This window comes from Arachis hypogaea, chromosome 2, assembly GCF_003086295.3.
Source record: "Arachis hypogaea cultivar Tifrunner chromosome 2, arahy.Tifrunner.gnm2.J5K5, whole genome shotgun sequence".
NCBI lineage: Eukaryota > Viridiplantae > Streptophyta > Magnoliopsida > Fabales > Fabaceae > Arachis > Arachis hypogaea.
The window spans coordinates 13,735,002-13,758,121 of NC_092037.1; the positions used below are offsets into that span (position 1 = coordinate 13,735,002).

The window sequence follows — 23,120 nt, forward strand, 5'->3', positions numbered from 1 at the left end:
TTATTACTATATCATTTAAATATTAGAAAAATTTATTATGTTTTATTTTAAAACTAGTAATTTAGTTTAACTATATTATGTAATGTTTTGCAAACCGGACCGGTTCAATAGCGAACCGACAATATTAACGGTTCGGTCAAGTACATAAAACCATTAGAAAATTGGTGAGAAACTGTGAACCGGCCTAGAATGAAAAGTGAAGGGTAATTTAGTCAAATAAATATTTACAGGGAAATAAGAAGGCAGCGGGAATGATAGAGCGGACCCGGCAACTAACTCGCAACAGTGCTGCTCTCTGAATCTTCCTTCCGACGTCGTTGCACCACCGCACCATCTCAACGCCGCTACCGCAAGGTTGCCAATTTGTCGCGGCTTCCGGCGGCAGCTGTAGCATCCGCACATAAGTCTCTATAACTATAACAAATATCAGGCAGCCATGGAGGTTCAGGTTCAGGGGCAGGCCGGGCAGGTTCAAGGGCAAGGGCAGGGTCAGGGGCAAGGGCAGGGTCAGGGTCAAGGAGAGAGGCTGAATCAGGCAGTACAGCAGCAGCTGAACCTGGAGCAAGTGAAGACACGCGCCATCAGCCTCTTCAAAGCCATCTCTCGCATCCTCGAAGATTTCGACGCCTACGCTCGCACCAATACTACCCCTAAGTGGTCAGTCTTCTTCTAATCAATTCATTACTAATGAATCATTAGTTCTTGTCGCTTTGATTCGTTAAACAAATTCTCCGCCAGAATAGCCTATAATTTTCTGAGTAGCTTGGATAAACTTCACTGAAATTGAAATGAATTAATAAATGATTGGTTTCGACAATATAATCTTTTCGAGGCAATTTTCTTGGTGGTTTGTAAAGGGGAGCAGTTATTGAGGTATATCGAGTGAATTCCTGCTTTATCTATGGGTAAATTCTGTGAGAGATATGATTTTTCATGGATGATTTGGGTACTTCAGTCAAATTGAAAGGGATTGATGAATGATTAGTTCTTAGTTCTTAATTTGAGCCTTTCTTGTATGCATAGGCAAGACATTCTGGGGCAGTACTCCATGGTTAACCTTGAGCTCTTCAACATCGTTGACGAAATCAAGAAAGTCTCCAAGGCTTTTCTAGTCTATCCCAAGAATGTTAATGCTGAAAATGCAACTAGTATGCTCTCAATCCTCCCTTCCCTTATTCTGTTGCTATTCTTATTGTTGAATTCAATGAATTCTTTGATTTCATTCAGTACTTCCTGTTATGCTTTCGTCCAAACTACTCCCTGAAATGGAGACGGAAGATAGCTCCAAGAGAGATCAATTGCTTCAGGGGATGCAAAACCTCCCCATACCTACTCAAATTGAAAAGCTCAAGGTTATTCCCATGACCATTCACTTGATGGATTGAGTTTACCTTGCCATTGCCATATCTTTTGATTCTAGATTCTTTTTACAGGCTAGAATTGATATGATTGCAGCGGCCTGTGAAGGTGCCGAGAAAGTCTTGGCAGACACTCGCAAAGCCTATTGCTTTGGAACTCGCCAGGGCCCAACTATTACCCCAACTTTAGACAAGGGTCAGGCCGCCAAAATTCAAGAGCAAGAAAATCTACTCCGGGCTGCTGTCAATACTGGTGAGGGCTTTATCCAAACTGTATCTCTATGATGTTTGCTTATGCTTATTTCTTAGTTTTGATATTTTTATACAATAAAAACATGCTTTAGCTTCCAGGGGTGATGTATAAAATGGTTTAATCTGGGAATAAATTGTTGCACCGCAAGAATATATTATTAAGGCATGGGGCTCCTGTTGCATTAACTACAACACCTTCATTGTAACTTCTGTCAAAACGTTTTTGACATTCTAACAAAGTACAGCATTCAACTTTGGATTGATAGCATTTTGTAATTCTAAAAGAAACTGGAGGTTGTTCAGTACGCATATCTTTATCTCTGATTCCAAAATTTCTTTCATAAAGGTAGTCCTGTTATTGTACGCTTGTAGCATTAGACTTGATGTAATTTATATGGACTAGTGCACAATAAGATGTTTTGACTAGTGGATTGTGGAGAAAGCAGTTGTTTGTGGAAAATCTACACTTTCATATTAAAGATTCTCCTCATATGCATGTTCTTTAATTTCACGATGATCATTTGGATGGAATGGTTTTTCATGCAGGATTACGGATACCTCCAGATCAGAGACAGATTACTCCGGCACTTCCAATGCATTTGGCAGAAGCATTTACTCCCAATGAGGGTGCACAATCTTTTCCTGATGCATCTAACAACAGTTAGTCACTTTGAACTCACCTTTTGATTTTATCATTCTAGCACTAAGTGACCTTTATTATTTACAGGTATGTATATGAAGAATACCCCGCTGTCATCAAACAGCATGGGCGGTCAGAATCCAATGGTACAGGTTAGCCATTGTCATTTCTTGAAAGTTTCATGTTCTGATGTTTATTTGTAGTCCGTTATCTTTTTCACTTTTTGTAGTCAATATTATATACAAAAGGGGATCCATGAGTACTTACTATCTTGGTTTTTGTTACTTTAGCCATATTTTGTTTTTCTTTTTTGTTTTTTTCTTTTCTCCTTTTAAAGTTAAACTGTTGAAGTATATTAGAATTTATTGGACTTCAGGACTAGCAAAATTCGCGCTGTGCGTTTGATTCCCCAATTAACCTTCTCTATCCAATCTGTTGTATATTTCCTATCATCTATGCTCCTTGTTGCTATGTTAAGAGAATTATTGACCTCATTCTTTTGGTTTGGAATTTTGAACAATATGCATTCTTCGTTTATTTGTTTGTTTTTGGGGTATCTTAACTAACATTATCAGTGTAGGCCTCAGGATCTCAACTTTTGGGAAGATCTGCGGCTTCTCCATCTGCTGCAACCAGCGCCACTTCTTTTGACAACACTACAGCATCACCGTTACCATATGCCAATTCACCCAGGTCTTCCGCAAGTATGATGAATGCACCATCCCCTCAGCAGCAAACCCAACAACAGCAGCAGCAGCAACAATCACCAGTGCAGGCCCAACAACGGCAGAAACTGATGCAGTTACCTCAACAGCAGCAACAGCAACTTCTTGCTCAGCAGCAACAGTTCAGGCAATCTGCAATGCAAGGACTGGGACAGGTAAAAATTTGCAAGCTATGTACTCTTCATGGGGTTTGTATATCATTGAGTAGGCTCAAGCGACTAGGTTATATGAATCGTACATACAAAAGGTTTATCTAGTCTGTTTATCTTTTTGTGAACGAGCAACTCACTCTGGGCACGTCTATATGGCTGTTTTCAATAATTATCTTTGTTCTATCAAAGGGATAGTGTATTTGTGGAAGTGAGATTGGACCTTTTGGCTGGTATGCGTTAGAATCGGTCCCTTGGCTGGCCTAGTCATGGCTTGAGAATTGATGTGTTATAAACTTGCTTAGAAACTTATGATTGGTACCAAATCGGTTACATTGTGTGATCAAGCCATATGATTTTAATAACCAAATTATTATGCTTCTCTTTTTTTCATTGGTAGTAACATGCTTCACTTTCCTCCTCAGTTGCATGGACAACATCAGATGCAATTTTCTCAATCACTTGGGCATCAGCAATTTCAGGGTAGGCAGCTTGCTTCAGGACATGTTCAACACGGCATTGGTCAAAGCCAATTAACTCAAGGAAATCAAATTACTCGTTTAGGACAGTTTTCTGGGGCTGCTAATAGTGCGTTATTCAGTGCTGCTCAAACAACACCTAATACCCAAATGGTACATTACTTATTTAATATAGTTTAATCAAACAACACTCTTTTTTTCCCCTTTACTATGACTACCAGTTTTTACCTATCATGAACAGCTAATGGGAGGAGTTAGAATAGTTCAATTCATTGTATTATTTTGACAATCTGATTGTGCTATATTTGCTTTTGACAACCCTAAAAGTGATAATAAATTAAAAGAAAGATATAAGAAAAACTTTGAAGGAAGGCTGTCTTTTGGAGTCCGAAGCGTAATCATTACTTTTGCATTGGGTGTTCCTTGCCCATCTTTTGTTTTTTGGAGTGAAGTATTTTTTGTTGTTATCTCCATTATTTTTGCTTTGGAAAAATGGGGAGGGAGAGTCATAGTTATGTGTACTTGTTTTACCATGTGTTATTGAATTGTTTCGGCATTGCGCATTGTTGCCGGTTCATAGACTAGGTGTGGTTTTCAAAAGCTTTTGCACTCCAAACATAATCAGCCATTTTAGTTTTGTTACAATAAGCATGTACGGTTAGGATAATTATGTCACTTTTAAGTATAGTTAAAATTTGCAATAAATTTATATAAAATATCATGATTATTTCACCTGTTGAGTTGAAATATAATAATCTATCATGTAGATAATTTTTCTCCCAATTTTTTATTTTTTAAATGAACTTAAATAAAAATGTGATCATATAGCTCTTATTTTGTACCTTCTTAACATGTATGTACATTTGAATCTATAAAACAAATTTATCTAATAATTTCTTTGAAATTGGATCACCTTATTCATAAGGGGCTATGGAAAAGTTTTCCTTTTTTTTCTTTCAATAGTGTTTCTCTTAGGTAATGGGATCGGATGGCTTCTTGTGTTAGGAAAATGGTGTTGTGATCTACTCATTTTTGTTCAAAATGGAATTATTGGAGATGTAGAGTCTCTGATTGGTTAGTAGCAGTTATCACAATATAAAATTAACAATATAACCCAAATTGATTTTCTATTGCCATGTTTCTTTCGTGTACCCTTACTGTTAATGCGCTTTTCTTCTGCAATGATAGCTTCTACAATGGTTTCTTTTGTTACCACCCTTACTGTTAATGTACTTTTCTTCTGCAATAATTGCTTTTTTGACGTTTTCCCCCCTTTCAGATTCCAAACATTTCAGCCACTATGTCCTCACGGATGCAGGTTTGTCTGTTTTCTCTAAATGCATTTTTCCTGATAGATCTTCTTGGTTAAGTTAAAATTTTGTTTGGCTGATATGAAAGAAATGAAGTTGAAGAAATTGAAAATCCATAATGTATTGTGATTTGTTAATTGCATGCTTTAGTGCTTAGGTTGTGTTTGATTAGTGTCTCAATATAAATGATAGAGATAGGACACAATAGATAGAAAAGTTGTATCTGTCCCCATCCCATTGTTCTTAGTTTTTTTTTTTTTTTTTTTTTTTTTTTTTAAAACAAGTTTTGTAACACAATTTTCATCATCAAAGGATTGCATTCATTTTGTATGACATAATTTTATTTTATTTTTTTCTTTCACTTTGTATTTTTTAACTACTTAGAATGTATATAGTTGCTCAGCTTTACTTGCTTGATTAACCTTATCACAAGAGAATCACATTTCAAACTTGTACTCTACACTTTCAGTTTGGATTACCCGGAAACAACCCTCAGCGAAGTCATGCGACACAAATGTTGGGTGATCAAAGTATGTATTCCTTAATATCTTTGCATTTAGAGTAGTGATAATAAGAATCTTGGTACTCAGTCATCTCACCATCATAAGATGAAGTGTGACTTCCACTTCAAGTATGCGTGGACCATACATTACTTGATGGTGAAGAATCACAAATGTTTCTCGTAATTTTATTTTATCACTAGTTACGGAATCTTAGAGCAACGATTGAGTTGTCTCTGTGTGACCTCAAGGCACGGGTTCAAGCTGTGGAAACAGCCATTGATGTAATTATCACGTTAGGCTGCATAAACACCCTTTGAGTGCGGCCCTTCCTTGGATCCTACGTTGACACGGGATGCTTATGCACCGAGCTGCCTTTTTAGTTACAGAACCTTCTGTGTTAGGATTTAGGGTTTAAGGACCTTATAAAATTACCTGGAACAGATGTACCGAATGTTGTTTGTGACTGAGATTTTGCGAATTCATGAAGCTTATGGTTAGATCTTAGCTGTTTATTATGAAACGAGCATCGGTAGCGAAGGAAATTCCATTTACTTTGTACTGACGAAATCCGGGGATTTAATTTGCAGTGTTTAACCTCGGAAGTGGCAATCCTGGTGGTATGATGTCCATACAACAACAGCAGCAACTTGGATCGCAAGGCGCATTTGGTGGCATGGCGTCAAATGCTCAGAATCTACAATCCAATATGGTGACGCTTCAGAACTCGCAACAGAATCATCCCAATTTCAACCAACAGAGACAGCAAAATCCACAACAGTGATACTTTTTGTGTCACCCAAATGTATAATGCCACAAGTTTCGACCTAAATTGGAACTCATGATTACTTACAATTCTCCTTTTCTAGAGTTTATACTAATTTTGAGTTTCAAAATCATTGATGTAATAAAATTCATTGCATTGTCATCCATTTATATTTGATTTCACCCTGCTAAAATGTTGGTAATGTGTGAGAGGATATTTAAGTGTTTCCGAAAATTTGATTGTACTTGAGTAATCCCTTGTAGGCATTTTCAAATATATTTTATTCATATTGATGGTGTTGATTCAATTAACCTAAACCGAATCTACCATTATTTGCCACAGCTACTCCTTGAAACTTTAATTGAGATGCAAAAATCTTGAGTGGTATCTATTTATCTACAATTCAGGAATTTATTCTTAGAGTGCTTATAAATGAACAAGTTTTGCCAAATTTATAGGAATAAAAAAATGTATATAAAAAGAAAAAACAGATCTAGTGCCTTCATTTTACTCTCCTTTCTTGTTTCCGTTGAAAATTAAAGATGGATTTTTTCATGGTGAATCCACGGCATTTCAAGATTTCTGATATAGCATTGATCAATGATGGGTGTGAACAAACTAATGGGGTCTTTGAGAAATTAATTTATTTGATAAAAAAATGTGTTCTTCATGCTCTATCTATTGGTCCAATCCCAATCCATGTTGCATTCATCATGGATGGGAATCGTAGGTATGCTAAAAAGAACAACTTGGTTGAAGGCTCCGGTTACAAAGCTGGGTTCTTTTCTCTCATTTCAATGCTCAATCTTTGTTATGAGTTAGGCGTAAGATATGTAACAATCTTTGCATTCAGCATTGATAATTTCAAGAGGTGTCCTGAGGAAACAAGGTTCCTAATGGACCTTATGAAGGAGAAGATCGAATCGTTGATCATGGACGAAAACAACGAAAGTATCAACATCGCGAATCGGTTTGGTATGAGAGTTCATTTTGTAGGAGACCTAAAACTTCTTGATAAGCCTCTAAGGTTGGCAGCAAAAAGGATCATGGAAGCAACTGTTAATAACTCTAGAGTTGTGCTTTCTATTTGTGTTGCATATAATTCCACCCTAGAGATTTTGCATTCCCTAGAGGAATGTTGTGAAGAAAAATGTGATGAGATTAGGGTTTTGGATGAAAGTGGTTCAGGGTATGGATTAATTAAGATTAGGAGGGATTATTTGAAGGAATATGATGATTCAATGTGTTTGATAAATTTGGAAGATGTTGAGAGGAACATGTATATGGCAATTGCACCATGCCCTAATATCTTGATTAGGACTTCAGGGGAGAATAGATTAAGCAATTTTCTTTTGTGGCAAAGCACATTTTGTTACTTGTATTCACCATTTGTTCTTTGGCCAGATTTTGGATTTTGGCATTTTGTTTGGGCTATTTTGAACTACCAAAGGAGTTGCTTTTATTTGGACAAGAAAAGAAAACAATTATAGTTATTTTGATTTATCTCATTAACATAGTTTCTACATCTTTATAAACAGTAATGCTAGAGATAAAAAAAAAAACAGCTAAAATTTGTTTTATTTAATATTTATTAATTATTATAATAATTAATAAATATTAAATAAGACACTCTAACAATTTTTTTGGTTAATAAATATTTTTTTCTTTATAAATGTTACAATAAGAATGGATAACTATGGAACACTTAATTTTTCCATGCTAAAAGGAACAATTCACATGACAAAACAATTAACATTAAATAAAGTTTGAAATATTCAATACTTTACCTCTATAAATAGTGAGGTATGAGACAATGGACATACAGCAACAAGCAATAATAAAACAATAATAATTCCCTCTCTCTTTAACAATATCTCTCTCTTTTACTATATATATATATATAAAGCACATATGTGAATCATTTTTAGTAAGCTAATTATATTAATACTAAATTTTCTATTTACAATTTCTTATTTTATATTTATTATATCTTCCTTAATTATTTATTTTACAACACGTTATCAGCACGAGACTCTGATCAAATTTTTAGGAAGACTCAGGTAACAAATTTTCATTATGTCGAAGCTCTCTCATCTTGAATTCAATGCTCTTGATATATCTGAAAACAATTATTTATCATGGATATTAGATGCTGAAATCCATCTTGATTCAATGGATCTTGGAGATACCATTAAAGCTGAAAATAATGCATCCCAGAAGGATAAAGCCAAAGCCATGATTTTTCTTCGTCGTCATCTTGACGAAGGATTGAAAAATGAATATCTCACATTAAAAGATCCTGCAGATCTTTGGAAAGACCTTGAAGAAAGGTACAATCATAAAAAAACAGTGATACTTCCTCAAGCTCGATATGAATGGGCGCACCTGCGTCTACAAGATTTTAAATCTATAAATGAATATAATTCTGCGATGTTTCGAATCACCTCACGAATGAAATTATGTGGGGAAAAGATAACTGATCATGATATGTTGGAGAAAACTTTCTCAACCTTCCATGTCTCGAATGTGCTCCTGCAGCAGCAGTATCGAGAAAAAGAGTTTAAAAAATATTCTGAGTTAATTTCTTGCCTTCTTGTTGCTGAACGCAACAATAAGTTGCTTTTAAAGAATCACGAAGCGCGCCCAGCTGGCGCCGCCCCATTTCCTGAAGTAAATGCGGCAAATCATTACCCCAGAAGAGGTAAATGGCAAGTTTTTAATAACAAGAAAAATTTTGGAAAGAAAAGGAATTATATTCAAAAGAGAAGATCTCACCAGAAGTGGGATAAAGAAAGAAATATTGGGCAGAATAAATCAACAGAGGATAAGTGTTTCCGTTGTGTGGAAAGGGCCATTGGTCACGTACCTGTCGTACCCCAAGGCACCTAGTCGATCTTTACCAGGCATCTTTGAAAAAGGACGACAAGGGAAAAGAGTCGAATTTCGTTTCAAATGATGCTGAAAATTCCACCACTCATTATGATGTATTTGATTTCTTTGAGGATCCCGAGGAAAATATTGGTCATTTGATCAATGATGGAATAGTTTAATATGTGGGATTGTTAAGTATCCATGTAAATAAATAATGTAAAGAACTTATTATTAGGTCTTATTTTCTATGTATTTAAGTTTCAAATATAATGTATATAAATAATGAAATATTAATGTTTATGAATTTTGAAATCATTAAATATGTCATGTTTTAAAATAAAATTTTAGTATATGACATTATTTTATGTGCAGTATTTGTTAGAAAAATAATTCCGATCAAGTATTCAATTTAACTGTGCATACTACTCATTTTATTATTATTTGTCTTTGAAGAGAATGGTAAGGATATGTAATGAAGATGTATGCCTTGCGGATAGTGCAAGTTCGCACACTATTCTCAAAAGTGATATTTATTTTACCCATCTTTGTGCCAAAAGAAGAATGTGTTAATACTATTATTGGCTTAGGCAATGTGATTGAAGGCTCCGGAAGAGCTATAATTTTGTTTCCCGGAGGAACAAAATTTATAATAAATAATGCACTGTTGTCTACCAAGTCTCGAAGAAACTTGTTGAGTTTTAAAGATATTCGCCGAAATGGATATCATATTGAGACTATGAATGAGGGAAGTCATGAGTACTTATGTATCACAACTCATGATTCAAATAAGAAAGTTATATTAGAAAAATTACCCTCACTTTCATCTGGGTTGTATTATACCAAGATTAGTGCAATTGAATCACATGCTACTGTAAACCAGAAGTTTACTAGCCCAAATGAATTCATAACTTGGCATGATAGATTGGGTCATCTGGGAACAACCATGATGAGGAGAATTATTGAAAACTCCCAAGGACATTCACTAAAGAACCAGAAGATTCTTAAATCTAGTGAATTTTGTTGTGCTGCATGTTCTCAAGGGAAGTTAATTTTAAAGCCATCACCAGTAAAGATTGGATTTGAGTCCCCTGAACTCCTAGAAAGGATTCAAGGTGATATATGTGGACTTATTCATCCACCATGTGGATCTTTTAGATATTTTATGGTCCTGATAGACGCATCTTCGAGATGGTCACATGTGTGCTTATTGTCTTCTCGCAACCTGGCATTTGCGAGATTACTGGCTCAAATTATTCGATTAAAAGCACAATTTCCAGAAAATCCAATCAAAGAAATTCGCCTTGATAATGCTGGTGAATTTACTTCCCAAGCTTTTTATGCTTATTGTATGGCTAATGGAATAAGTGTTGAACATCCAGTAGCTTATGTTCACACACAAAATGGGTTAGCAGAATCACTTATTAAGCGCCTCCAATTAATTGCTAGACCCTTGCTTATGAGAACAAATCTCCCAACCTCGGTTTGGGGGCATGCAGTTTTACATGCCGCAGCACTTATTCGTTTGAGGCCAACGAGTTACCATCAGTTCTCTCCTATGCAATTAGCTTTTGGCCAGTAGCCAAATATTTTCCATTTAAGAATATTTGGGTGTGCGATATATGTTCCCATTGCACCACCTAATCGCACCAAAATGGGACCCCAAAGAAAATTGGGGATATATGTTGGATATGATTCTCCCTCTATAGTGAGGTATCTTGAGATACAAACGGGAGATGTATTTAAAGCCCGGTTTGCGGATTGTCATTTTGATGAATCAAAATTTCCAACATTAGGGGGAGAAAATAAGCTTCCTAAAAAGGAACTTAATTGGAATGCATCATCGTTGATGCATTTAGATCCTCGGTCAGGGCAATGTGAACTAGAAGTTCAAAAGATTATACATTTGCAAAGAATAGCAAATGAATTGCCTAATGCATTTTCTGATACAAAGAGGATAACCAAACCTTATATACCAGCGAAAAATGCCCCAATTCGAATTGATGTCCCAGTAGGACAAGTAGCCACTGAAGCAAATTCACGCCAGAAGCGTGGCAGGGCGAAAAATGCCCCAATTCGAATTGATGTCCCAGTAGGACAAATAGCCACGGAAGCAAATACACGCCAGAAGCGTGGCAGGCCTGTCGGTTCCAAAGATAAAAATCCTCAAAAGAGAAAAGAGGTAAATACGATTCCTGTTGAAAAAGACATAGTAAAGACACCTGCAGTTGTCCAAAATTCTGACATAGTGTTAACGCCAGAAGACGTTCAGGTACCTGAAAATTGTGAAAATGATGAGATCTCAATAAATTATGTCTTTACAGGAGAGAAATAGGACCGAAATAAGACAATTGTCAATGAAATATTTGCATATAATGTGGCATTAAATATCATGCATGAAAGTAAGGATCTTGAGCCAAGATCAGTCGAAAAATGTCGATAAAGGAATGATTGGCCAAAATGGAAAGAAGCCATGAAGGCTGAGTTAGACTCACTTGCTAAACGTGAAGTCTTTGGACTTATAGTCCGTACACCAGAGATGTAAAACCTGTTGGATATAGGTGGGTATTTGTGAGAAAACGAAATGAGAAAAATGAAGTTGTGCGCTATAAAGCCCGACTTGTGGCACAAGGTTTTTCACAAAGGTCCGGTATAGATTATGAAGAAACGTATTCCCCTGTAGTGGATGCGATAACATTGCGTTATTTGGTCAGTTTATCTGCATATCATAAACTACATATGCATTTAATGGATGTGGTAACAACCTATTTATACAGTTCATTAGATCGGGATATCTATATGAAAATCCCTGAAGGACTAAAGATATCTAAACCATCCAATGAATATTCGCAAGGGTTATACTCAGCCAAATTGCAAAGATCTTTATATGGTCTAAAGCAATCTGAACGAATGTGGTATAATCGTCTTACTGAGTATCTGGCCAAAAACGGTTTCAAGAATGATGATATATGCCCGTGTGTTTTCATAAAGAAAACTGCATCTGAATTCATTGTAATTGCTGTGTACGTTGATGATTTAAATATCATTGGGACTCCTGAAGAGATTCCAACAATTATAAAAACTCTAAAAGAAGAGTTTGAGATGAAAGATCTTAGAAAGACTAAATTTTGTCTCGGCCTGCAGATCGAGCATATAAAAGACGGGATCTTCATTCATCAAACAACATACACAGAAAAGATCTTAAAAAGATTTTATATGGATAAGTCACATCCTTTGAGTACCCCAATGATCGTAAGATCTTTGGATGTGAAAAAGGATCAATTCCGCCCTAAAGAAGAAAATGAAGATATCCTTGGTCCTGAAGTACCATATCTTAGTGCCATTGGAGCGGTAATGTATCCTGCTAATAATACGCGACCCGATATATCATTTGCTGTGAATTTACTAGCAAGATATAGTTCCTCTCCAACCAGAAGACATTGGAGTGGAATCAAGCAAATCTTTCGATATCTTCATGGAACGGTTGATATGAGATTGTTTTATCCCTATGGATCCAAGTCACAACTAGTTGGATATGCAGATGCCGGATACTTGTCTGATCCACATAAAGGGTGATCTCAAACAGGATACCTGTTCACATATGGTGGAACAGCTATATCATGGAGGTCCACGAAACAAACGATTGCTGCAACATCCTCTAATCATGCCGAAATACTGGCAATTCATGAAGCTAGTCGCGAGTGTTTTTGGTTGAGGAGTCTGATTTAATATATTCTGTCATCATGTGGACTGATTGATCATAAGATAGCTCCAACTGTCCTGTTTGAAGATAATACAGCATGCATTGCTCAACTTAAGGGTGGATACATCAAAGGTGATAAAACGAAGCATATTTCTCCCAAATTCTTCTTCACTCATGATCTTCAAAATTAAAGGACAATTGATGTTCAACAGATCCGCTCAAGTGACAATCTGGCAGATTTATTTACAAAGTCACTCCCAATATCCTCCTTTGAAAGATTGGTACATGAGATCGGGATGCGCCGATTTCGAGACATTAAATGATGTTGACAAGAGTGGGAGACTGTACTCTTTTTTCCTTAGTCAGGTTTTTTTCCCATTGGGTTTTTCTTGACAAGGTTTTTAATGAGGCAGTTCGCATCACAAAGGATATTGTACTCTTTTTCCTTCACTAAGGTTTTTCCCACAAGATTTTTCTTTAGTAAGGTTTTAATGAGGCAGTAATCCTAAATGGTCATCCAAGGGGAGTGTTACGATAAGAATGGATGACCATGGAAGGCTTAGTTTTCCTATGCTAAAAGGAACAATTCACATGACAAAGCAATTAACATTAAATAAAGTTTCAAATATTCAATACTTTACCTCTATAAATAGTGAGGCATGAGACAATGGACGTACAACAACAAGCAATAATAAAACAATAATAATTCCCTCTCTCTTCAACAATATCTCTCTCTTTTACTATAATATATCTCTCTCTCACTTTTATATAGATATATACATATTACTTCATACAATATTAAATAAGTACATATGTGAATCATTTTTAGTGAGCTAATTATATTAATACTAAATTTTTTATTTACAATTTCTTATTTTATATTTATTATATCTTTCTTAATTATTTATTTTACAACAATAAATAACTTTTTTTTGTATTATTATTATTTTTTTAGCATAGCAAAAGCTAAAAAAGTCAAGAAGCTAAGGAAAATGTTGGTGAAAAAAAAAACAGCGCAAATTATGCCATGCATAAACTAATGCAAATGAAATAATAGTGTATTGTGGGACAATTAACAAATCCTAATTACGTGTTTAGCCTCAATAAGCTATTATAAAAATAAAAATGATAAAATTATCGGGTACCACACACACATACTAACAAAAAATTTACAAATAATACATATTATGTAGTTTTTATGTTTTTTTTTATGTAAAATAGTTTGACATATTTATTTAATTACGTATGTTCATATTTGACAAAATAATTATTCAAAAGTTTAGAGGCTTAATTGTTAATTTACTCTTTAAAAAGAAAAGCTTTCCTCCTCTGCAATTCGAAACACTGAAGTAGAGTGCAGACTCTAGTTTTATCAATTTCAGTTTGACCAGGCCGGTTCAATTGGAAACCCAGTCACCTGGTCGGGTTGAACCATTAATTGAACCGCCACGCAAGTTCTCAAGTCTCACACATTCGCACAACGCAAGCAGCAAGCAGCAGGCAGCACCGCCACTGGCATCAGCTCTACTCGCTAACTCACTCTCGTCGTCTGGGTTCACCGGTAGTTCGCTTCGCCGTCGCTGGTCTGCTCGCCATTGCCGTCGTGTTTCATCCAACTGCCTGGTGACGTGAGTTACCTGCTGTCCTTCTTGTCTTTGGCTTCTTCATTACTTAATTAATTAATTTGTTGTATTAGTAATTAGTTGATTTAGGTTTTTAAATTTTACATAATTAGTTGATTGGTATTTAATTGGCTGATTAGTAATTAGTTTTGAAATTTAGATGTTTAATTAGTTTGTTTATTGACAAAACTTTTGGAGGGAGCGAAATTGTAATGCTGATAGAACACCCAGTATTTGTTGCAGTTATATAGTTGTTATGAGTATAAGAGTGAAGATAAGGAGGATAAAATTGTAAATGACCAAACTGTTTTAGATGCAGGGCAGTTATGAATCTGTTGTAAGCTGTTAAGTTTGTTATACTTATAATCCATTTTCCTCTTAGTGATCAGAAAGTATTATTCAGTTTTCATTTCTTCTTCTCTGCTACTCTTCTATTTTCGTTTCTTTTAGCTTCTTGCAACTCAAGGTTCAGAGTTGCTTTCAGTTGATATTTGTTGTGACTCTTACTGCTTGAATCTTGAAACATTGACACTCCTAGCATGACTAAGGAGACTTACCCTGTGATGTCGCATACTTGCATTTGAGATTTTTGAAATAGGTGCAATTGCAATAGGTGCAGGAGCAATGGCTGCATAAACACTAGTAATTAGTTGATTTAGCTTATTAATTTTAGATAATTAGTTTGTTAATTGGCTGATTTAGTAGTTGGTTTTAAATTTGGGTTTTTAATTGACTGATTTAGATTTTATAATTTATATTTTTATTTAATTATGACCGAGTCAACTAATTAAATAGTTCGATCAGTAATCTAATCCAATCAGTTTGATTATCGGTTATGTTCTAATATCTATGGTGCAGACCTCTACAATAAGTAAATAACCCAAACCTGATTAAAATAACTGGTTTGGTTGTCTTGTTTTTAAACCGATTCCATAAAACCAAACTTCCCAGGTAGTGTCTTTGATCCCCGAAACCTGACAAGGCGACATTGGCTTGCTCTTCCTCTCACGGTTTGCCACTTCTAACTCTCCCTCTGTCTCTTTCTCTCAATGGGTTCCTATGCTCAATCTTGATCAGAATTGAAATGATTTCTCTACTAATCTGTCTCATTAGTTGTGATTTTGAAAATGTTTCTTGCAGTTTCTTGCCCATAAGGTGTTTGTGTTATTGTCTCTGGGTCTAATAATTTCTTTGAGAGCTTATGCTTTATGTACTTTTTGTGCTTGGGTCGTCATTCATTCGCCTTTGCTTTGTTTTGGGTAATATTTTCAGAATACAAGTGTAGGATGATCCTTTCCACAGCTCCAGAAGTAACAACAGTTCTTGCTTTTTGTTTGAAGTAGTGGATGTCTCCAGCCTCCACAACAATAGCATGCTCTTGCGCTGCAGTTCACTGAAGTGCAAGCTGCTACTGCCATTGCCACTGCCGCTCCCACAACTCATCACTACTCGCCTCTCTTCTTGTTCCACTGTTACAGTCAATCCTACAATCTTGAAACAATGCAGTTCCATAACCCATGCCAAGCTCCTGCAACAGCAAGTCACAGTGCAGGGCCTTCTCCACCACTTCACCCGCCACCTCATTGCCACATACATCGCACTCAGCTCCACCATCCATGCCACTGTCCTCCTCCTCACACTCCCCCCATCGCCTCTCTCTGTTTTCTGGTGGAATCAGCTTATAAGGCGCTCCCTTCATCACGGGGACCCTCACGGCTCCCTTGCCCTCTACCATCAGATGAAGGCTCATGGGTGGACCGCTGACCACTACACCTTCCCTTTTGTCTTTAAGGCCTGTGCTGATATTCCCTCTTTCTCTGCCGGCACTTCCCTCCACGCTGCTGTTCTACGATCTGGCTTTGACTCTAATGTCTTCGTTTGTAATGCTGTGGTTGGCATGTACGGTAGGTGTGGCTCTCTCCAAGATGCGCGCAACATGTTTGATGAATTGTGCCAAAGGGGAATTCAGGACTTGGTCTCTTGGAATTCCATTGTGTCTGCTTGTTCTCGTGCTTATGAGACAAATACGGCACTTCAATTATTTGTTGAAATGACCACTCGTCATTGGGTGTCGCCAGATCCTGTGAGCCTTGTTAACATACTTCCTGTTTGTGCTTTTGTTGGTTCTTCGATGCAGGGGAAGCAGGTTCATGGGTTTGCTGTTAGGAGTGGGTTGGTGGATGATGTTTTTGTGGGGAATGCTATTGTTGACATGTACGCCAAGTGTGGTAAGATGGATCAAGCAAACAGGGTTTTTGAAAGGATGAAGTTGAAGGATGTTGTTTCTTGGAATGCTATGGTCACGGGGTATTCTCAGACTGGAATGTTTGGGGATGCTCTCTCTCTGTTTGAGCAGATGCGGCAGGAGAATATCAAGCTGGATGTTGTGACATGGACGGCTGTGATCGCCGGGTATGCCCAGAGAGGGCATGGTTCTGAGGCTTTGGACGTGTTTCGGCAGATGTGCAACTGCGGATCTCAGCCGAATGTTGTTACTCTGGTGTCTCTGCTTTCCGGCTGTGCATCTATTGGCGCATTGCTTCATGGGAAAGAAACTCATTGTTATGCCATCAAATTTATGCTGAACTTGGATGGAAATGATCCACGGGATGATTTGATGGTAATTAATGGTCTGATTGACATGTATGCTAAGTGCAAAAATGTTGCTGTAGCCCGTACAATGTTTGAGTTGATACCTCCCAAGGATAGAGATGTGGTTACCTGGACTGTGATGATTGGTGGTTATGCACAGCATGGTGATGCCAACCATGCGCTACAACTTCTCTCTGAAATTTTCAAAATGGGTAACTCTTTAAAGCCCAATGATTTTACTTTATCTTGTGCCCTCATGGCTTGTGCTCGTTTAGCAGCATTGAGATTAGGAAGGCAAATTCATGCTTATGTGTTGCGCAATCGGTATGACTGCGTTGTTCTATTTGTGGCCAATTGTCTAATAGACATGTACTCCAAATGTGGAGATGTGGAAACTGCTCAAGTTGTTTTTAATAACATGCCAGAGAAAAATTCTGTATCTTGGACAACTTTAATGACAGGTTATGGTTTGCATGGACGTGGTGAAGATGCTATCCAGGTTTTTGATGAGATGAGGAAAGTTGGTCTAGTGCCAGATGGCATAACCTTTCTTGTTCTGCTTTATGCTTGTAGTCATTCAGGAATGGTGGATCATGGAATCAATTTCTTTTATAGAATGAGACAGGACTTTGGGGTTCCTCCTGGTGCAGAGCATTATGCATGCATGGTTGATCTTCTGGGTCGTGCTGGTCGCTTAGATGAAGCCGTGAAACTCATTAATTGCATGCCCATGGAACCATCTGCAGTAGTGTGGGTGGCCTTGCTTAGTGCATGTAGGATACATTCAAATGTAGAGCTTGGGGAACTCGCTGCCAGTCGATTAGGGGAATTGGAGTCTGGGAATGATGGGTCATACACTCTGCTCTCAAACATATATGCTAATGCTAGACGTTGGAAAGACGTGGCTAGGATTAGATATTTGATGAAAAATACAGGTGTCCAAAAAAGGCCTGGCTGTAGTTGGGTCCAAGGAAGGAAAGGCACTGCAACCTTCTTTGTGGGAGACAGATCCCACTCGCAATCTCAGCAGATATATGAAACACTTGCAGAATTGATTCAACGCATTAAAGCTATTGGATATGTTCCTCAGACAAGCTTTGCTCTTCATGATGTAGATGATGAAGAAAAAGGTGACCTGCTTTTTGAACATAGTGAGAAATTGGCCCTTGCCTATGGCATCCTAACAATTCCTCCAGGATCTCCTATTCGGATCACCAAGAATTTACGCATTTGTGGTGATTGCCACAGTGCCATAACATACATATCCATGATTGTTGAACATGAAATCATACTGCGAGACTCAAGTCGCTTCCATCATTTCAAGAATGGTTCCTGCTCATGCAAAGGTTATTGGTGACAGTGGTATCATTCTGATCCATTTAAATGTAGAGCATGCTTGCAATGATAGGTAACTATCTTGTTGTGCAATACTCATTAGACATATACAATTATCTTCATAATTATAACGATTTTAAGGCCTTAACTAGTGCAATAAACCAATCCTATGATGTCTTCAAGTTTATAATTGTTAAACACAAGGTCGTATTCTGATTAGGAAATTATGCCAACATCTTGCTTATATAAAGTCTACTAATTGAATACTAAATGTTGATTGATATAAATACTTATTAACCAATTATAAATGACTTGCAAATTTTGTTGTGCCAATATTATGATGGAATCTGTTTTTTCTTGTTAACGTAGAAAAATAGATATACTAGGATTGAGCCATGAAAATAGTTTATTGGTATATTACTCCTAGTATTTTCACATGATGGCTTTAAGGATTTGATCTTTGCCACTTAATTGTATGGGGGGAAATTCTTGCTTAGGTATTAACACATTATATTTTGTCATATGCACAATAAAGATGGTGGACCCATGAAAACAATGACTGTATCTTGAATATAGTTCAATTATATCCATGCAAGAATCACTAGTTTAATGTGAGCCTAAGCAAGTTTGAAAAGATCTCTCGTGTAATGTAATGATTCAGTCTGTGGTATCTCTCTATAATTCCAGTTTGTCTTAAAGTTTGCATGTCCTTCATTGGTTTGTTGTATTCTGTCACATGGCCAGGATGCTATGATGATGATCGAGCGGTAAGTGAGCAAGTTTGGTATAGCATGAAGTTATTTTCGTGGAATATTTTGCAAGTGATTTGGTATCCAGAACTGAAAAATAAAACAGGATAAAATGAAAATAAAGGCTCACATTCAGTTCCTCTACTGCTTCAAGCTCCATACTTCTAGAGTCAAGCTCTTCCATCCCATTCGGGAAGATGTCTGCGAAATCACGGAGTCCTTGCTTCCTAGGCATGGGAAAAGATGCAGTGAGGCTTAGTAATATTGGTGTTTTGCTCTGCTTTTTTATGGTAGTTTCTGTTTGAATACTTTTCAAACTCTGGTGTGAGGATCCAAATGACTCTGTGTTCCAATCTCAGCCTCAGGTGCCTTCTTCGTGTGGCGTGTTAATTATTGTTGACTGGTAGGCTGTTGCCTGGCAGTGACCTAGTATTAACTATTAACAGTATACCCTGCCTTCATCACTCTTGTTCCACTTTTTGCATTTTGCTGGTGCAGAGGCTGAGAGATGCAGGTTTGAACCAGCAGATCTCCAAGGTCAAAGATCACCAGAACATTCTCGAAGAAGAGTTTCAACGTCTTGGCGAGGATGTGGTGGGTTTGAATTAGTTTTCTATAATAGGTTTGATTTTATCCTAGTGTATTCTTTCAACAAATATATGAATAACTAGATGATTACTTATTTCTTTAGTCTGATTTGAGCAATGTAAAACATAATGCTCTGCTAGAGGCTTTAGTTTAAAATCAGTAAATGTTATTTAGCCTTTTTTGGGATAGTTTTTACTCAACGAATACGGTGATCCAAAATTTGAATTGTTCTGTTGTGCCTAGTGTTTAACATAAACTTGATTAGAGAAAAGATAATTTCTTATGATTTTTTAACACCTATTATTTACTTGTGCACTTTAATCCTATTTAAATGTTATTTCATATACGAGCGTCTCATTTATATCATAATTAGTATACCATATACGTAATACAACTCTAAATCTTTGAAGTTTGGCTAATTATAAGCCATAGAGCATGCTGCAAATCATTTTTATAAAACTCAGAAGAAAATTGAAAAGCTGCATGTCTATTGAAAGTTGAAACCAAATTAATATTACCGTTTTAAGTTTTAACTCTTTCTAGCAGACAACAGCAGCAAGAGGCTATTACCAAAAAAAAAAAAAAAACAGCAGAAAGAGGCATTTGGTTTAAATATGCATGTAATGTTACAAAGAATTTGATCCTTGTTACTTATCTAGCTTAAAATAGTATTGTTTTTACCTTCTTGACCAAACAGATTTTCATCTCTCTTAATATGACTTAGTTTATCACTGTAAAATTGATGAGCGAACCAAAGAGTTTGAAGGAACTAAGACAGCAATGAAAGAAGGAAATACTTGCTATTTAATTCTTTGTTGATTCTCACTATCAATCTTATATTTGGTTTAATATTTCTTCAATGGCATAGTATTATAAACTTGGGTTTGGAGTCATTGATGCTTTATCTACCTTCCTATCAAGTAACAAGAACTACAGTTATAGCAGAATACTCAATGTCATGAAACCACATTGTCTCAACAAAACCATAAGTAATTTGACAATGTCCTAACGGAAAAATTTGATTGCAAAAACTCTGGGTTCCAAGCAGAAACATGGTCAATCAATCCTCATCCTCAATAACCTTTGTGCCTAAACCATTGATCTCTTCCTTGGGGATTTCAACAACAGTGACGAGAGAGTAGAGCTCTTCCTTTGCATCTTCGTTGTCGTTCCTCTTGCGAGCAATGCGTACCCTGATCCTCCGTGGGACGCTTCGGATACCTTGACTCCACACAAACTTGTTCAACTTCACATCCACTCTCACATCATTGGTCCCCATGGCTTTCTGAGCAAACTTCCTTATCTCCTTAATGGCTTTCGGGGCCTTCTTCTTGAATGTGCTGTTTTTCACATAATGCCATCAATCCAAACACAAAGTCACAAACCATATTCATGTCTCTTATAACATTCTATTAATTAATATATATCAGATATTATACAACCCACTAATATTCTAATATCAAGTATATGGATATCATTGATGCACTGATAGATACCAAAACTAAAGCAATTAAAGGGAAAATAACCAGCAACGTATGTTATCACCAATCCATCCAGTTACTTCAAAATGAAAAATACATAGTACAAGGCTCTAAATCTATTATCTTCTATTACTAATGATAAAGGGAATTAAGGGGTTTAGTGACCAATCCTTAAGTACCAAAAAATGCCACTTTCCCTAATTTTGCTCTAATAACTTCTATCATTATACACATTAAGAAGCTAAATTTACTCACTAATTGAGCATTATACAATAATTTAAGAGTTTATGCAATAAATCAGTTATCCAATTATGGTTATGAAAAGTATTTCTTTACCATTAATGTATGTATTTATTGACAGCTGCACAAAATTAAGTTCCCATGTGATTTGATTTTACAGAATATAACATATGTAACGCAAAAATGCTTTATGACAATCAAACTTTTAATATGAACACAATTTAGAATTTTTTAACTTCTATTCGTATTCTTATAAGGGTGAATGTAGCAGAATTGTAAATAAAGATATACAAAGATCTTATAATAGTGTTATTACTCAGTAGCCCTAAACAACAATTGAGTTCCCAATCTATGAGATCATGTATTGAAATCAATGAAGCAGGGTTGAATAGTCAAAATTGAAATAAACAATAGAAGGAAAAGAAAACCATGAATGCAAGCGCTTGTGGAGATTGATAGTGTACTCTCTGGTAACCACCTCCTCCTTCCTACCCTTCGCCTTTTCCACCATTCTTGATTCTCCAACTTCGGATGCAGCACCAAGGAGAATCCAAGATGATGTTGATGAAGCTAAAACCCTAATTTAACCATAATGGGCCTCTCAATATGGGCCATAGGCCCAAATTGTTTTATTTCTTAAGTATAAATGGGCCAACTATAAGCTCATAGGCAACCGTTTTTTACAACTCCAAAAAGCTAAAAGCTTAAATAAGTTTTTTTATTTTTAGAATATAATATAAATTAATTTTGATAAAGAGATGTTTTTAAAGTGAAAAAGTTGATAAAATGGTAAAGTGAATAATTAATTAATAGTGGAGCATACATTTTATAAATATTACAAAATTATTGGTGATTAACCCTTCATTTTACCACTTTACAAATTTTTTCACCTTAAAAGATCCAAATTCATTTTCATATTTTCAATGATTTTTTAAATAAATAATTTATTTTTTTATTTATGGATATATATATATATAATTTATATATGCATGATTAAATGCACTTTCTTATATAGCTGAGATATTTTGTTCGTTTCATATCATATTTATATTAAAAATGAGATAATTTTTGTCCATATACACGATAATTTTTTATAGTGCAAATATGATGTACAAACTCGTTCAAATTTCACATGTTTCCTTTGCACCCATATTTTATCCCGTTCATCTTTGACGCAAGAGAGTTTGATTAGTGAGCTATTACGCACTCTTTTAAAGGTGATGACTTTTAAGCAAAAATAAATTTTTTATTTAAGCTTCTTCATTGCATAATCTAATTCGTTTTTAAAATATATTTAATAGCATAAATTTCTTATCTAAAACTTCCGCCCTATTTAGAATTTTAATTTTTGATCATTAAAATTCGTGGTCAATACATATTAATTAATATTTAGTTCAAATATTTTTTATTTTACGTTGTTTATATTGTAACGAAATACATGTTTCTGTTAATGTATTTGCACTGTAAATAGATAAGCAATAGAATACAAATTTATAAATATCACCCAAATTACATATATTCGTAAATAAACCATTTAAATTATTTAAAAATTCCTTTTCATTTTCATTTTGAGTTCAGTATCTAGGCGACTTAAAGTTTCTCATTGAGAACCTATAAGATTGGCTGCAATGCAAAAAGGTTACGGATGCCGCATCATTTTTTTGTTTGTACAAATAATATTGTTGAGTATAAATTCAATTGTTTACTTACAAAGACCATAAGATAATTTTAAAAGATTTTTTAAATAAATAAAATAAATTCAA

At 35.8% G+C, this 23,120-nt stretch overlaps 4 protein-coding genes across 8 annotated transcripts; 3 read left to right on the plus strand and 1 right to left on the minus strand.

Moving 5' to 3' along the window:
- Positions 1-236: 236 nt before the first annotated feature.
- Positions 237-6,466, plus strand: LOC112738237 (mediator of RNA polymerase II transcription subunit 8). 4 transcript variants are annotated; one of them, XM_025788591.3, is made up of 11 exons: positions 237-657; positions 1,024-1,148; positions 1,228-1,352; positions 1,434-1,611; positions 2,157-2,270; positions 2,338-2,402; positions 2,831-3,130; positions 3,550-3,756; positions 4,883-4,921; positions 5,383-5,443; positions 6,004-6,466. In XM_025788591.3, exons 1-11 carry the CDS (start codon positions 437-439, stop codon positions 6,195-6,197), a joined length of 1,629 nt encoding a protein of 542 aa, XP_025644376.1. In that variant the 5' UTR covers positions 237-436; the 3' UTR covers positions 6,198-6,466. The 4 variants fall into 4 exon arrangements, with proteins under 4 accessions (XP_025644376.1, XP_025644383.1, XP_072071552.1 ...); XM_025788598.3 differs by having other exon boundaries at positions 245-657; positions 2,157-2,237; XM_072215451.1 differs by having other exon boundaries at positions 248-657; positions 2,338-2,396.
- A 255-nt stretch (positions 6,467-6,721) lies between these two features.
- LOC112721979 (dehydrodolichyl diphosphate synthase CPT3-like) lies at positions 6,722-7,669 on the plus strand. Its single transcript, XM_025772972.3, has one exon. It carries the CDS (start codon positions 6,722-6,724, stop codon positions 7,667-7,669), a length of 948 nt encoding a protein of 315 aa, XP_025628757.1.
- Positions 7,670-14,007: 6,338 nt separating this feature from the next.
- LOC112738252 (pentatricopeptide repeat-containing protein At5g16860) lies at positions 14,008-19,907 on the plus strand. Of its 2 annotated transcripts, XM_025788620.3 has the most exons (4): positions 14,089-14,378; positions 15,324-15,382; positions 15,645-18,372; positions 19,044-19,907. In XM_025788620.3, the coding sequence occupies exon 3, from the start codon at positions 15,745-15,747 to the stop codon at positions 18,319-18,321; it is 2,577 nt and encodes an 858-aa protein (XP_025644405.1). In that variant the 5' UTR covers positions 14,089-14,378; positions 15,324-15,382; positions 15,645-15,744; the 3' UTR covers positions 18,322-18,372; positions 19,044-19,907. The 2 variants fall into 2 exon arrangements, with proteins under 2 accessions (XP_025644395.1, XP_025644405.1); XM_025788610.3 differs by lacking the exon at positions 15,324-15,382 and having other exon boundaries at positions 14,008-14,378.
- Positions 19,908-20,417: 510 nt separating this feature from the next.
- On the minus strand, positions 20,418-22,181 carry LOC112738283 (large ribosomal subunit protein eL31). Its single transcript, XM_025788656.3, has 2 exons — positions 21,786-22,181; positions 20,418-20,976 (listed from the first exon to the last, which is right to left on the minus strand). Exons 1-2 carry the CDS (start codon positions 21,866-21,868, stop codon positions 20,697-20,699), a joined length of 363 nt encoding a protein of 120 aa, XP_025644441.1. The 5' UTR covers positions 21,869-22,181; the 3' UTR covers positions 20,418-20,696.
- Positions 22,182-23,120: the final 939 nt, after the last annotated feature.